The sequence below is a fragment of the Musa acuminata genome, unplaced genomic scaffold (genome assembly GCF_036884655.1).
Source record: "Musa acuminata AAA Group cultivar baxijiao unplaced genomic scaffold, Cavendish_Baxijiao_AAA HiC_scaffold_1142, whole genome shotgun sequence".
Lineage (NCBI taxonomy): Eukaryota > Viridiplantae > Streptophyta > Magnoliopsida > Zingiberales > Musaceae > Musa > Musa acuminata.
This window is the reverse complement of record NW_027021354.1, coordinates 1-14,968: the sequence shown is the minus strand read 5'-3', so window position 1 is coordinate 14,968 and position 14,968 is coordinate 1. Positions and strand designations below refer to the sequence as shown.

General features: G+C 45.9%; 3 protein-coding genes and 2 pseudogenes across 3 annotated transcripts; 2 read left to right on the top strand and 3 right to left on the bottom strand.

Moving 5' to 3' along the window:
* Positions 1-167: 167 nt before the first annotated feature.
* Positions 168-1,031, top strand: LOC135671579 (probable CCR4-associated factor 1 homolog 11). Its single transcript, XM_065179785.1, has one exon. The coding sequence runs from the start codon at positions 168-170 to the stop codon at positions 1,029-1,031; it is 864 nt and encodes a 287-aa protein (XP_065035857.1).
* A 292-nt stretch (positions 1,032-1,323) lies between these two features.
* LOC135671598 (myb family transcription factor PHL11-like) lies at positions 1,324-7,154 on the bottom strand (annotated as a pseudogene).
* On the bottom strand, positions 4,357-7,186 carry LOC135671578 (uncharacterized). The gene is made up of 2 exons (XM_065179784.1): positions 6,899-7,186; positions 4,357-4,512 (listed from the first exon to the last, which is right to left on the bottom strand). Exons 1-2 carry the CDS (start codon positions 7,184-7,186, stop codon positions 4,357-4,359), a joined length of 444 nt encoding a protein of 147 aa, XP_065035856.1.
* A 372-nt stretch (positions 7,187-7,558) lies between these two features.
* On the top strand, positions 7,559-8,422 carry LOC135671573 (probable CCR4-associated factor 1 homolog 11). The gene has a single exon (XM_065179780.1). The coding sequence runs from the start codon at positions 7,559-7,561 to the stop codon at positions 8,420-8,422; it is 864 nt and encodes a 287-aa protein (XP_065035852.1).
* Positions 8,423-8,714: 292 nt separating this feature from the next.
* Positions 8,715-14,558, bottom strand: LOC135671600 (myb family transcription factor PHL11-like; annotated as a pseudogene).
* Positions 14,559-14,968: the final 410 nt, after the last annotated feature.

The following is a 14,968-nucleotide window of genomic DNA, read 5'->3' as shown; positions in this document are numbered from 1 at the left end:
TTTCCTTCTTGGATTAGGATTATAGCTCGATTCGGATAGGATTCCGAATCGAACTGGGGTTCGGACACTCTGCCTGTTATATAAGGACGTGACCTTTGGACTTGTCACGCATCACTCCTCTCCGACACTCTTCTTCGCTCCACACTGTTGTATCGTCGCGTGGAAAGATGTCTTCGCAACGAGGAGGAGGAGGAGGAGGGCGGCAACATTTGGTGGTGCGCTCGGTTTGGGCGTGGAACTTGGAGTACGAGTTCTCCATCATTGCTTCCCTCGTGGATCGCTTCTCTTACGTCGCCTTCGACACGGAGTTTCCCGGCTTCCTCTACAGAACTCGGAGGCCACACCGTCTTCTCCCGCCCAGCCTGCGCTACGCCTTCCTCAAGGCCAACGTCGACAAGATGGAGCTCGTCCAACTCGGCCTCACCCTCTTCGACGCCTTCGGCGACCTCCCCTCCATCGGCACCGGCGGCAGGGTCGGGTACGCGTGGGAGTTCAACTTCCGCGAATTCGATGTCCGACGCGACCTCCACGCGCCGGACTCCGTCGACCTGCTCCGCTCCAGTGGCATCGACTTCGACCGGCTCCCCCTCTACGGCATTGACTCCGGCCAGTTCGCCGCCCACCTCTATCGTTCCGGCCTCGTCGCTCATTGCCGTTTCTGCCGCCCGCACTCCACTCGATGGATCGCCTTTCACAGCTGCTACGACTTCGCCTATCTCATCAAGGTGCTGGGGTTCGGCCGGCCTCTGCCCGACACCCTGGAAGAGTTCCTCGGCCTGGTGAACTTGCTCTTCGGAGAGACTGTGGATCTCAAGCACATTATGCGCGGCTGCAAGGGTCTCTCCGGCGGGCTGGAGAGAGTGGCGAGTACCCTCGGGGTGCCACGCCAAGCTGGGAAGTCGCATCAAGCTGGATCAGATAGCTTGGTGACCTGCCAAGTCTATCTGAAGATGAAGCGGAGGTTCTTCGACGACCAAGACGCCAAGGTGGCCTGCCATCGCGGCATCATCTACGGCCTACAAGCCTGCTGAATTCCTCCTTCGTTCTTGGAGTTTGTCAACGCAGCGCAGTGAAGGTGGTCGATTCTCAAAGCAAGTCAACTCAAATATGATCTTTCTCTTTTTCTTTGTGCACAAATGTCGAATGTTTCAACGTAAATAATATACAAATCAAGTCGTCTGTCAAATTCGGATGTGAAAATTGATTGCTGCTTGTGATGTATGGTAAGAATCCGAAGATTGTTGGATATGCACCACATCGATCTGTGCTCTGTTATTTTCTTGGATAAACTGATAGCTTTCAAATTGGGCAAACAACATGATATGTTGATGGCCGAAGAGAGGAAGTTCCCGTACAAGGGGGAGTTGTTTCGTCCACGATCAAATCATTCAACAAACCGCAGTATAAAGATTTACGCTGTAGGAAAGAAACATAGACTCGATATCAACTCGATGCGCACAATGACAGCATCGGATGTGTCTGCAAGTGCAGAATCGACACTCAAAGCTGGTTTACAACCCCTGCGTTTGGATTCTGAGATCCAAGTCGTTTCCTCTTGATCCACCAACCATCTCACCTCTGCTTCCTTTCACATTCAAATCCAGCAGAAGAAGAGAACTGTCCTCGGCCTCATCTCTACCTTCCTGATAAAGTTGAAACCCTCAATCGTTCCTCTTCTTGATGTTTTCCTCTGACCGCACTAATCTCAGCTCCGAGTGCTTCTCTTCGCAAACCCGACCGACGTTCTCCGTCAAGCCTGATAGTGGCAGGTCGAAATCCGTAAGCTGGGCTCTGGTGGCTTCCAAACTGCCTGACGAGCCATTCATGTCGAAACAAAGATCTTCTGAGCTTTCTCCAGCATTGCTTGCAAGTACTTCCTCTGAGCCTTTATACTCGTTTGCAATTTCTTCTGTGCCTGGTAAAGAAATCTCGCGAATGTTACAAGGAGTAGGGCCTTTGTTTGCCACACACCAATAGGCTTACCTCCCGCTGCTCTTGCAGTTTCCTCTGCACTTCGATCTGATAGCATAATGCCTCTCCAAGAGGCATTTCTCTGCATGGTTTGTGAAACATCGGATGACGGATATAAATTGGAGAGCATAAATCAAAGTCTGGAGTTCACGGGATTACTAAATTACAAAAACTACATCAAGTGCACAAACATTCCAATCTATACCGTTTAATAAGAATCACAGACTAACCATTACTGCTAAGATTCTTAAGCTTCGCAAAACTTCCCTAGCTTGTTCGAAGCTATTAAATCCTTTGTAGTATCTTGAGTCAAGAAGCTTTTCTCCGCGATTTATTTTTATTTTCTTTAGCACAGTCCTATTTATTTACAGAACTCATCGATGTTTTGTATGCAACGTCACATCCCGGATTTATAAAAAAAATAAAAATATCAATAATTTATTATCCATTATTTATATAATAAACTTCCTCTTTTTCTTTTTTTTTTCTTCATCCTTTAATTCAAATCCTTGTTTTTACAATAATAAATATTCTATTAATTAGAAAAAGGACCACAGCTTCTTGGTAAGTCATAAGGAAGCTTCAGATTTATTACAAAGTAGTAAATTACTCTGAAAATAAATATTAGATAAACTGATTTATTATTAAATCCTTTATAGTATCTCGAGTTATTGATGTTTAGTAGTATTTCGAGTCATTGCAGAACTCATTGATGTTTTACATGCAGCACATGATATTTGTTAACGCTTTGCAATTTCTTGTATAAAGTTTAAATTTTATATGCAACGATACGTAAAAGTAGAGTTTGTGCCATACACATATCCGACACCGAATGTTCTAGAGACGTCACTGCTGGTGGTAGAGGAACAATTAGTCTTGGTTGAATTGCTTCCTGCATGAGGAATAAAAAGCAGGCATGAACGCTCAATTCTAAGTAATGTATGTACTCTCTCAGTTTATGGTGGCCTGCCTTGACCTACCATTTTTCTTTGCTTCCTGGCCTGTCTCCCTTCTGGTTTGCTTTCCAGGTCTGTACTTCTACAGACAGATAAAGCAAGATCAGAATAGAAGCAATAGACCATAGAAGGAGGGACAAAGAGATGTGACCTGAAGATGACTCTTGAGATGGTAAAACATCAACCCCTTCATGCCCATCAAGCTTAGCACCGACTTTGGAATCTCTTCTCCCAATTGATCACCGAATTATAATTAACGATCACAATTCGATCGTAATTGACTCAGATCTACAATTCAGAAATACGAAGCTTCAGCAAGGTGAGTGGAAGGCACCATGGCCTTCGTGGGAGCCAATCAATCATGTGAGGTTGCAATCAAGGTTTAGAGATGTTGAGCTAACTAACACTACTTCAAGTCAAAAATTAAAAGGATTAGAGCAAAGATGATGGGCTATGGATTTCCTGAGTAATTAATCCTTGTGAAGAGTCATTTCCACACACTGCCAATTTTTTGTACAGAACTTGCAAATAAATTGAAGATATCAAATTTACTCGTCACCGAAAGTATGTCAAGTAAGGTGCTCATGAATTCGAACGCCATCTTAACCTGCAAGATCTACGCAAATTGGGAAGAAGAGACCATCGATTTGTAGTGACCAAACTTGAAGTTCGAAGGACCACCTACATCAAAAGAGAACAAGATTCTTCGACTCTCCACTCGTCCAGACCATTCCGTAAGTTCAACATACGGTACAACGATGAGAAGTTCATGAGAAAACTGATTTGAAAATGTGAGAACATTTCCGTCACCCACTGCAAAAGCATGCTTCAGATATAATGATGAAACAAAGAATAAAGATGTGCAACATTTGCTAACAAAAAACACCTTATAGATCAACACATAATGTCCCAGAAAACAACACATAAAGTTACCAATAAAATGTTAGAGCTTCAACACTAGAGCTGCCCTTACATGATTGTTGTCTTTCGTATCTGAGTCCTATTCTTCATCCTCATCTTGTACATCATTTTTCAAACAGAAGGTGATCAAGGGAAACATTAAGACTTTTAATGTTTTGATGAGTCCTCATCAGCAGCTGCTTCACCTCTTCTCTTTTCCTTAGTGTCCGTGCCTTCTTCATCGACATTAGCTGACTCTTCAAGGATGGAGACTCCATTGTTTTCTTTAATATTATCCGTTGAAACCGAGTCACCAACCTCCTTGATCGTAGTAGATTTATCATCTTTGGCCATAGGCTGTTTGCACTCAACGAGAAGGGCACAGACTTCCTCGATGCTCACAAGGTCAATAGGTGTTTGCTAGGCCTTTGTCGTGGCGGTGAGGCTTGCACCCTTTTTAATGAGATACTCAATGAGCTCTGGATGAGATCCTTGGACGGCATAGTGCAGAGGGGTCAAACCTTTCAAGTTAGCAGGCCTTGACAGAGACATCAGAGGATAATAGGATCCTAATTATCTCTAGATGACCTTTCTGAGCAGCAAAATGGATCGCGGCTGTATCACCCATAGCAGCAGCAGCTCCAATGTCGGCGTTATTCTTGCAGAGAAATCTTGCTACCTCTGTCTGCCCAAACCAAGCAGCCAGATGAAGACTCAATTTCATATTATTCGTGTCAAGGTAGCAACATTAGATTACCAAACAAAAGATTTATCAATAGATTCGTTTGTTCCACTTTTTTACAAAATAAAAAGAAAAGAAAAAATGTGCAATACATCCGAGAATCAAATTTCAGAATTGATAGGGAGAAGCTTGGCACTACCAGATCCCCTCGCCACCTAAGCCAGCAACGCCACCAAAGCCAACTGTGGGGGCCCCCACCAACAACCTCCCAGTCGCCAGCAGGGATCTGCCCTGCCAATCCTAGCTTCCCAACGTGGTGTCACGGCCTTAGCTGGAATTGCCTAAGGCGTGAGGCACCCTTGCGGCCAAGACGCGAACTTAGCTTGCGTTGCATAAGACGCGTTTCGCCCTTGCGATATTGTTCCGCAAAGATCAGCCCACTTACAACCTCTCGCAGGTCCCGAAGGACCTGTAAAAGAGAAAGTTGATTAGTTCGAAAGAACGAGCAACGGACAAGTCCCGAATTCTCGTGAAAAAGGAAAGCTTTACAAGCAATTCAGCGAGCACCTTGTGTAAACAAGAGAAAAGAGGGAGTGGGGGAAAACAAGGGCTTTAGAAGGTTGAACGAGCAGCTGCAAGCCCACAAACAGCTGCTCACCGAGTCCCGGGCCCGACAACAAGTTCCCGTCAAGGCAACGTGCGAACTTGCGAATGTGTGTTCAACGCCCGGTACTATATCGAAGCCCCATCCACCCCTGTGCCACCCGGGGGGTTCAAAGGGGCTGAGATGGCTGACGTTTTAGTGAGCGGAGGCAGATTCCAAAAATCAACCCGCGGCACACGAAAACGGAGCTATTTTGGGTTGTTTTGCTCGGTTCGGTGAGCGGTCGCTATGTAACACTGCAGCTTGTTCGAACTTACATTTTTACAAGCAAAATGACTCAAAACCAAGGCAAAACAGGCTGCCAAGTAACTGTACATGTAGATGAGAGCGACGAACGGTTTGTTCAACGGAGTTGTTGCGGGCGCGCGACGACCGTTCGTGACAGTGGGCACATAAGACCCACTCCTTACTAATGCCGCAGCTAAAGAAACCATGCCCCGCATTAATGGTTGGCAGCATGCCCCAGCTTCCCCAACCGCCTCCTGGCTGACATCTCAACAGAAGCCATGCCTGTGCATTAATGACTAGCAGTATGCCCCTGCTTCCCCAGTAGCCTCCTGGCTGACATATCAACAAAAGCCATGCTTCAGTATTAATGATTGATAGCATGGCCCGATTTCACTAGCCTTCCCCTCCGGACGACCGATGGAGGGCCCACTCCTTGCCTAACCCAAAGCGACAGGGGAGTCAACCCAAAGGCGTCCCAACGGTCCGCACCAGCAAGCCGTCCTTATTAATGACCCCCCCCATACATAGTAAGAGGGGCCTGGCTAACACACGTCTAGATTGCTCGATGCCTAGGTAAAAAATCCAAGCCCCAGACCAAGACAAAAGGAGGCAGGCAAAAACCCTCTATTCTCTCATTTACACTACTCACACTATTGTCTTCCTCCCCCTCCATCAGTCCATCTTTCGCTAACTTAAGCATCGAAGGGGTTGACCTGGGACACCCTCGGCACAAGCCTATTGTGCAAGGTCGTCAGCGTAGCATGAAGGCGTGACTAGAAGGCAAGCCAGCAGAAGAGACCTACACTTTTGGCAGATAACTAATCAGGCCGACTCACCGATCGACGGTCTTTGTGTGTTAACAAGAAATATCCAAAAGTTGAGTTTGTACCCTATGACTTGCAAATTTCTTAGATGTCAACAAATTTAGTATAAGAAACTATGATATATCCTCTTTCCCACCACATAGAGGTTGGAGATATGGAATAATTTTTGTTAATTTACTTACCCAAGATTGAGATCTCGAAAAGTAAAGCACTTCTTGGATGTTTAAAAATTCTAATACCCAAAAAAACATAACATACATTGACAGAAAAGAGATGTTTAAATTGTCGACAGCAACAATTTCTCAGCTTCGTAATGAACATTTCCTATATTAAATCTAAGTATCGAAGCAACACAATTCCACCCACAAGTTATGTGGAAGTTCTTATACCGAAGAGTGTCAGTGTGGATGAATCGGCATGTATCATTTCTGCAAATCATTGCCACAGTCATCCTCCATCGATAGATAGTTTCATCATCTATATCCTTTTCTTCATTCTCTTTTCAAAGGAATCGAGTTGATATTTAAGACCTAAGACTCAGAAGGGCCAGCTAGTCACAAATAATGCACCAAATCAGACAGCAATCCGAATCCTAGCAAAGGAATTTAAATGAACCAGCCAAGTAGGTTAAAGCTCAAAAACCCTAAGGGAACCTTAAAACTCAGTGCCAAACTCTCGGCGGCGCAATAAGCTGCTCGCTCGACAGATTCTGAACCAAGCGAAGAGCCCACCACATGATAACGACAACAAAAGCGAAGATTGAGGAAAGGAGAACAAGGGAGAAAGGATACGGTGTCCGGGAATGGCGATCTCGAGTATTGACGGCGAGGGGATTAGCGTTGCAGATGGACTCGACCGTGGTGAGGTCCCCGTTCCTCGCGGCGGCGTGGAGATCGGAAGATTCGCTGCCCCCCTTCGGTAATCGGTTCTTCCTCCTCGATGCCGCTCCGGGGTCTCCCATCTCCGCGGGGTGTGCCGTCGTGGAGCTTCAAGCGACGAAGGCAGCGGTAATACATAGTTGATTGAAGGCCGAGACGGTAGCAGGATGGGCCGAGTTAAGGCCCACAAATGTGGAGACGTACTTCGAACGAAGATACCTTGGATCGTTAGAATCGGACTAGGATTCCGAGAGACATTGGATCGAGCTGGGGCTTAACACCCGCATCTTTCCTTCTTGGATTAGGATTATAGCTCGATTCGGATAGGATTCCGAATCGAACTGGGGTTCGGACACTCTGCCTGTTATATAAGGACGTGACCTTTGGACTTGTCACGCATCACTCCTCTCCGACACTCTTCTTCGCTCCACACTGTTGTATCGTCGCGTGGAAAGATGTCTTCGCAACGAGGAGGAGGAGGAGGAGGGCGGCAACATTTGGTGGTGCGCTCGGTTTGGGCGTGGAACTTGGAGTACGAGTTCTCCATCATTGCTTCCCTCGTGGATCGCTTCTCTTACGTCGCCTTCGACACGGAGTTTCCCGGCTTCCTCTACAGAACTCGGAGGCCACACCGTCTTCTCCCGCCCAGCCTGCGCTACGCCTTCCTCAAGGCCAACGTCGACAAGATGGAGCTCGTCCAACTCGGCCTCACCCTCTTCGACGCCTTCGGCGACCTCCCCTCCATCGGCACCGGCGGCAGGGTCGGGTACGCGTGGGAGTTCAACTTCCGCGAATTCGATGTCCGACGCGACCTCCACGCGCCGGACTCCGTCGACCTGCTCCGCTCCAGTGGCATCGACTTCGACCGGCTCCCCCTCTACGGCATTGACTCCGGCCAGTTCGCCGCCCACCTCTATCGTTCCGGCCTCGTCGCTCATTGCCGTTTCTGCCGCCCGCACTCCACTCGATGGATCGCCTTTCACAGCTGCTACGACTTCGCCTATCTCATCAAGGTGCTGGGGTTCGGCCGGCCTCTGCCCGACACCCTGGAAGAGTTCCTCGGCCTGGTGAACTTGCTCTTCGGAGAGACTGTGGATCTCAAGCACATTATGCGCGGCTGCAAGGGTCTCTCCGGCGGGCTGGAGAGAGTGGCGAGTACCCTCGGGGTGCCACGCCAAGCTGGGAAGTCGCATCAAGCTGGATCAGATAGCTTGGTGACCTGCCAAGTCTATCTGAAGATGAAGCGGAGGTTCTTCGACGACCAAGACGCCAAGGTGGCCTGCCATCGCGGCATCATCTACGGCCTACAAGCCTGCTGAATTCCTCCTTCGTTCTTGGAGTTTGTCAACGCAGCGCAGTGAAGGTGGTCGATTCTCAAAGCAAGTCAACTCAAATATGATCTTTCTCTTTTTCTTTGTGCACAAATGTCGAATGTTTCAACGTAAATAATATACAAATCAAGTCGTCTGTCAAATTCGGATGTGAAAATTGATTGCTGCTTGTGATGTATGGTAAGAATCCGAAGATTGTTGGATATGCACCACATCGATCTGTGCTCTGTTATTTTCTTGGATAAACTGATAGCTTTCAAATTGGGCAAACAACATGATATGTTGATGGCCGAAGAGAGGAAGTTCCCGTACAAGGGGGAGTTGTTTCGTCCACGATCAAATCATTCAACAAACCGCAGTATAAAGATTTACGCTGTAGGAAAGAAACATAGACTCGATATCAACTCGATGCGCACAATGACAGCATCGGATGTGTCTGCAAGTGCAGAATCGACACTCAAAGCTGGTTTACAACCCCTGCGTTTGGATTCTGAGATCCAAGTCGTTTCCTCTTGATCCACCAACCATCTCACCTCTGCTTCCTTTCACATTCAAATCCAGCAGAAGAAGAGAACTGTCCTCGGCCTCATCTCTACCTTCCTGATAAAGTTGAAACCCTCAATCGTTCCTCTTCTTGATGTTTTCCTCTGACCGCACTAATCTCAGCTCCGAGTGCTTCTCTTCGCAAACCCGACCGACGTTCTCCGTCAAGCCTGATAGTGGCAGGTCGAAATCCGTAAGCTGGGCTCTGGTGGCTTCCAAACTGCCTGACGAGCCATTCATGTCGAAACAAAGATCTTCTGAGCTTTCTCCAGCATTGCTTGCAAGTACTTCCTCTGAGCCTTTATACTCGTTTGCAATTTCTTCTGTGCCTGGTAAAGAAATCTCGCGAATGTTACAAGGAGTAGGGCCTTTGTTTGCCACACACCAATAGGCTTACCTCCCGCTGCTCTTGCAGTTTCCTCTGCACTTCGATCTGATAGCATAATGCCTCTCCAAGAGGCATTTCTCTGCATGGTTTGTGAAACATCGGATGACGGATATAAATTGGAGAGCATAAATCAAAGTCTGGAGTTCACGGGATTACTAAATTACAAAAACTACATCAAGTGCACAAACATTCCAATCTATACCGTTTAATAAGAATCACAGACTAACCATTACTGCTAAGATTCTTAAGCTTCGCAAAACTTCCCTAGCTTGTTCGAAGCTATTAAATCCTTTGTAGTATCTTGAGTCAAGAAGCTTTTCTCCGCGATTTATTTTTATTTTCTTTAGCACAGTCCTATTTATTTACAGAACTCATCGATGTTTTGTATGCAACGTCACATCCCGGATTTATAAAAAAAATAAAAATATCAATAATTTATTATCCATTATTTATATAATAAACTTCCTCTTTTTCTTTTTTTTTTCTTCATCCTTTAATTCAAATCCTTGTTTTTACAATAATAAATATTCTATTAATTAGAAAAAGGACCACAGCTTCTTGGTAAGTCATAAGGAAGCTTCAGATTTATTACAAAGTAGTAAATTACTCTGAAAATAAATATTAGATAAACTGATTTATTATTAAATCCTTTATAGTATCTCGAGTTATTGATGTTTAGTAGTATTTCGAGTCATTGCAGAACTCATTGATGTTTTACATGCAGCACATGATATTTGTTAACGCTTTGCAATTTCTTGTATAAAGTTTAAATTTTATATGCAACGATACGTAAAAGTAGAGTTTGTGCCATACACATATCCGACACCGAATGTTCTAGAGACGTCACTGCTGGTGGTAGAGGAACAATTAGTCTTGGTTGAATTGCTTCCTGCATGAGGAATAAAAAGCATGAGGAATAAACAGGCATGAACGCTCAATTCTAAGTAATGTATGTACTCTCTCAGTTTATGGTGGCCTGCCTTGACCTACCATTTTTCTTTGCTTCCTGGCCTGTCTCCCTTCTGGTTTGCTTTCCAGGTCTGTACTTCTACAGACAGATAAAGCAAGATCAGAATAGAAGCAATAGACCATAGAAGGAGGGACAAAGAGATGTGACCTGAAGATGACTCTTGAGATGGTAAAACATCAACCCCTTCATGCCCATCAAGCTTAGCACCGACTTTGGAATCTCTTCTCCCAATTGATCACCGAATTATAATTAACGATCACAATTCGATCGTAATTGACTCAGATCTACAATTCAGAAATACGAAGCTTCAGCAAGGTGAGTGGAAGGCACCATGGCCTTCGTGGGAGCCAATCAATCATGTGAGGTTGCAATCAAGGTTTAGAGATGTTGAGCTAACTAACACTACTTCAAGTCAAAAATTAAAAGGATTAGAGCAAAGATGATGGGCTATGGATTTCCTGAGTAATTAATCCTTGTGAAGAGTCATTTCCACACACTGCCAATTTTTTGTACAGAACTTGCAAATAAATTGAAGATATCAAATTTACTCGTCACCGAAAGTATGTCAAGTAAGGTGCTCATGAATTCGAACGCCATCTTAACCTGCAAGATCTACGCAAATTGGGAAGAAGAGACCATCGATTTGTAGTGACCAAACTTGAAGTTCGAAGGACCACCTACATCAAAAGAGAACAAGATTCTTCGACTCTCCACTCGTCCAGACCATTCCGTAAGTTCAACATACGGTACAACGATGAGAAGTTCATGAGAAAACTGATTTGAAAATGTGAGAACATTTCCGTCACCCACTGCAAAAGCATGCTTCAGATATAATGATGAAACAAAGAATAAAGATGTGCAACATTTGCTAACAAAAAACACCTTATAGATCAACACATAATGTCCCAGAAAACAACACATAAAGTTACCAATAAAATGTTAGAGCTTCAACACTAGAGCTGCCCTTACATGATTGTTGTCTTTCGTATCTGAGTCCTATTCTTCATCCTCATCTTGTACATCATTTTTCAAACAGAAGGTGATCAAGGGAAACATTAAGACTTTTAATGTTTTGATGAGTCCTCATCAGCAGCTGCTTCACCTCTTCTCTTTTCCTTAGTGTCCGTGCCTTCTTCATCGACATTAGCTGACTCTTCAAGGATGGAGACTCCATTGTTTTCTTTAATATTATCCGTTGAAACCGAGTCACCAACCTCCTTGATCGTAGTAGATTTATCATCTTTGGCCATAGGCTGTTTGCACTCAACGAGAAGGGCACAGACTTCCTCGATGCTCACAAGGTCAATAGGTGTTTGCTAGGCCTTTGTCGTGGCGGTGAGGCTTGCACCCTTTTTAATGAGATACTCAATGAGCTCTGGATGAGATCCTTGGACGGCATAGTGCAGAGGGGTCAAACCTTTCAAGTTAGCAGGCCTTGACAGAGACATCAGAGGATAATAGGATCCTAATTATCTCTAGATGACCTTTCTGAGCAGCAAAATGGATCGCGGCTGTATCACCCATAGCAGCAGCAGCTCCAATGTCGGCGTTATTCTTGCAGAGAAATCTTGCTACCTCTGTCTGCCCAAACCAAGCAGCCAGATGAAGACTCAATTTCATATTATTCGTGTCAAGGTAGCAACATTAGATTACCAAACAAAAGATTTATCAATAGATTCGTTTGTTCCACTTTTTTACAAAATAAAAAGAAAAGAAAAAATGTGCAATACATCCGAGAATCAAATTTCAGAATTGATAGGGAGAAGCTTGGCACTACCAGATCCCCTCGCCACCTAAGCCAGCAACGCCACCAAAGCCAACTGTGGGGGCCCCCACCAACAACCTCCCAGTCGCCAGCAGGGATCTGCCCTGCCAATCCTAGCTTCCCAACGTGGTGTCACGGCCTTAGCTGGAATTGCCTAAGGCGTGAGGCACCCTTGCGGCCAAGACGCGAACTTAGCTTGCGTTGCATAAGACGCGTTTCGCCCTTGCGATATTGTTCCGCAAAGATCAGCCCACTTACAACCTCTCGCAGGTCCCGAAGGACCTGTAAAAGAGAAAGTTGATTAGTTCGAAAGAACGAGCAACGGACAAGTCCCGAATTCTCGTGAAAAAGGAAAGCTTTACAAGCAATTCAGCGAGCACCTTGTGTAAACAAGAGAAAAGAGGGAGTGGGGGAAAACAAGGGCTTTAGAAGGTTGAACGAGCAGCTGCAAGCCCACAAACAGCTGCTCACCGAGTCCCGGGCCCGACAACAAGTTCCCGTCAAGGCAACGTGCGAACTTGCGAATGTGTGTTCAACGCCCGGTACTATATCGAAGCCCCATCCACCCCTGTGCCACCCGGGGGGTTCAAAGGGGCTGAGATGGCTGACGTTTTAGTGAGCGGAGGCAGATTCCAAAAATCAACCCGCGGCACACGAAAACGGAGCTATTTTGGGTTGTTTTGCTCGGTTCGGTGAGCGGTCGCTATGTAACACTGCAGCTTGTTCGAACTTACATTTTTACAAGCAAAATGACTCAAAACCAAGGCAAAACAGGCTGCCAAGTAACTGTACATGTAGATGAGAGCGACGAACGGTTTGTTCAACGGAGTTGTTGCGGGCGCGCGACGACCGTTCGTGACAGTGGGCACATAAGACCCACTCCTTACTAATGCCGCAGCTAAAGAAACCATGCCCCGCATTAATGGTTGGCAGCATGCCCCAGCTTCCCCAACCGCCTCCTGGCTGACATCTCAACAGAAGCCATGCCTGTGCATTAATGACTAGCAGTATGCCCCTGCTTCCCCAGTAGCCTCCTGGCTGACATATCAACAAAAGCCATGCTTCAGTATTAATGATTGATAGCATGGCCCGATTTCACTAGCCTTCCCCTCCGGACGACCGATGGAGGGCCCACTCCTTGCCTAACCCAAAGCGACAGGGGAGTCAACCCAAAGGCGTCCCAACGGTCCGCACCAGCAAGCCGTCCTTATTAATGACCCCCCCCATACATAGTAAGAGGGGCCTGGCTAACACACGTCTAGATTGCTCGATGCCTAGGTAAAAAATCCAAGCCCCAGACCAAGACAAAAGGAGGCAGGCAAAAACCCTCTATTCTCTCATTTACACTACTCACACTATTGTCTTCCTCCCCCTCCATCAGTCCATCTTTCGCTAACTTAAGCATCGAAGGGGTTGACCTGGGACACCCTCGGCACAAGCCTATTGTGCAAGGTCGTCAGCGTAGCATGAAGGCGTGACTAGAAGGCAAGCCAGCAGAAGAGACCTACACTTTTGGCAGATAACTAATCAGGCCGACTCACCGATCGACGGTCTTTGTGTGTTAACAAGAAATATCCAAAAGTTGAGTTTGTACCCTATGACTTGCAAATTTCTTAGATGTCAACAAATTTAGTATAAGAAACTATGATATATCCTCTTTCCCACCACATAGAGGTTGGAGATATGGAATAATTTTTGTTAATTTACTTACCCAAGATTGAGATCTCGAAAAGTAAAGCACTTCTTGGATGTTTAAAAATTCTAATACCCAAAAAAACATAACATACATTGACAGAAAAGAGATGTTTAAATTGTCGACAGCAACAATTTCTCAGCTTCGTAATGAACATTTCCTATATTAAATCTAAGTATCGAAGCAACACAATTCCACCCACAAGTTATGTGGAAGTTCTTATACCGAAGAGTGTCAGTGTGGATGAATCGGCATGTATCATTTCTGCAAATCATTGCCACAGTCATCCTCCATCGATAGATAGTTTCATCATCTATATCCTTTTCTTCATTCTCTTTTCAAAGGAATCGAGTTGATATTTAAGACCTAAGACTCAGAAGGGCCAGCTAGTCACAAATAATGCACCAAATCAGACAGCAATCCGAATCCTAGCAAAGGAATTTAAATGAACCAGCCAAGTAGGTTAAAGCTCAAAAACCCTAAGGGAACCTTAAAACTCAGTGCCAAACTCTCGGCGGCGCAATAAGCTGCTCGCTCGACAGATTCTGAACCAAGCGAAGAGCCCACCACATGATAACGACAACAAAAGCGAAGATTGAGGAAAGGAGAACAAGGGAGAAAGGATACGGTGTCCGGGAATGGCGATCTCGAGTATTGACGGCGAGGGGATTAGCGTTGCAGATGGACTCGACCGTGGTGAGGTCCCCGTTCCTCGCGGCGGCGTGGAGATCGGAAGATTCGCTGCCCCCCTTCGGTAATCGGTTCTTCCTCCTCGATGCCGCTCCGGGGTCTCCCATCTCCGCGGGGTGTGCCGTCGTGGAGCTTCAAGCGACGAAGGCAGCGGTAATACATAGTTGATTGAAGGCCGAGACGGTAGCAGGATGGGCCGAGTTAAGGCCCACAAATGTGGAGACGTACTTCGAACGAAGATACCTTGGATCGTTAGAATCGGACTAGGATTCCGAGAGACATTGGATCGAGCTGGGGCTTAACACCCGCATCTTTCCTTCTTGGATTAGGATTATAGCTCGATTCGGATAGGATTCCGAATCGAACTGGGGTTCGGACACTCTGCCTGTTATATAAGGACGTGACCTTTGGACTTGTCACGCATCACTCCTCTCCGACACTCTTCTTCGCTCCACACTGTTGTATCGTCGCGTGGAAAGATGTCT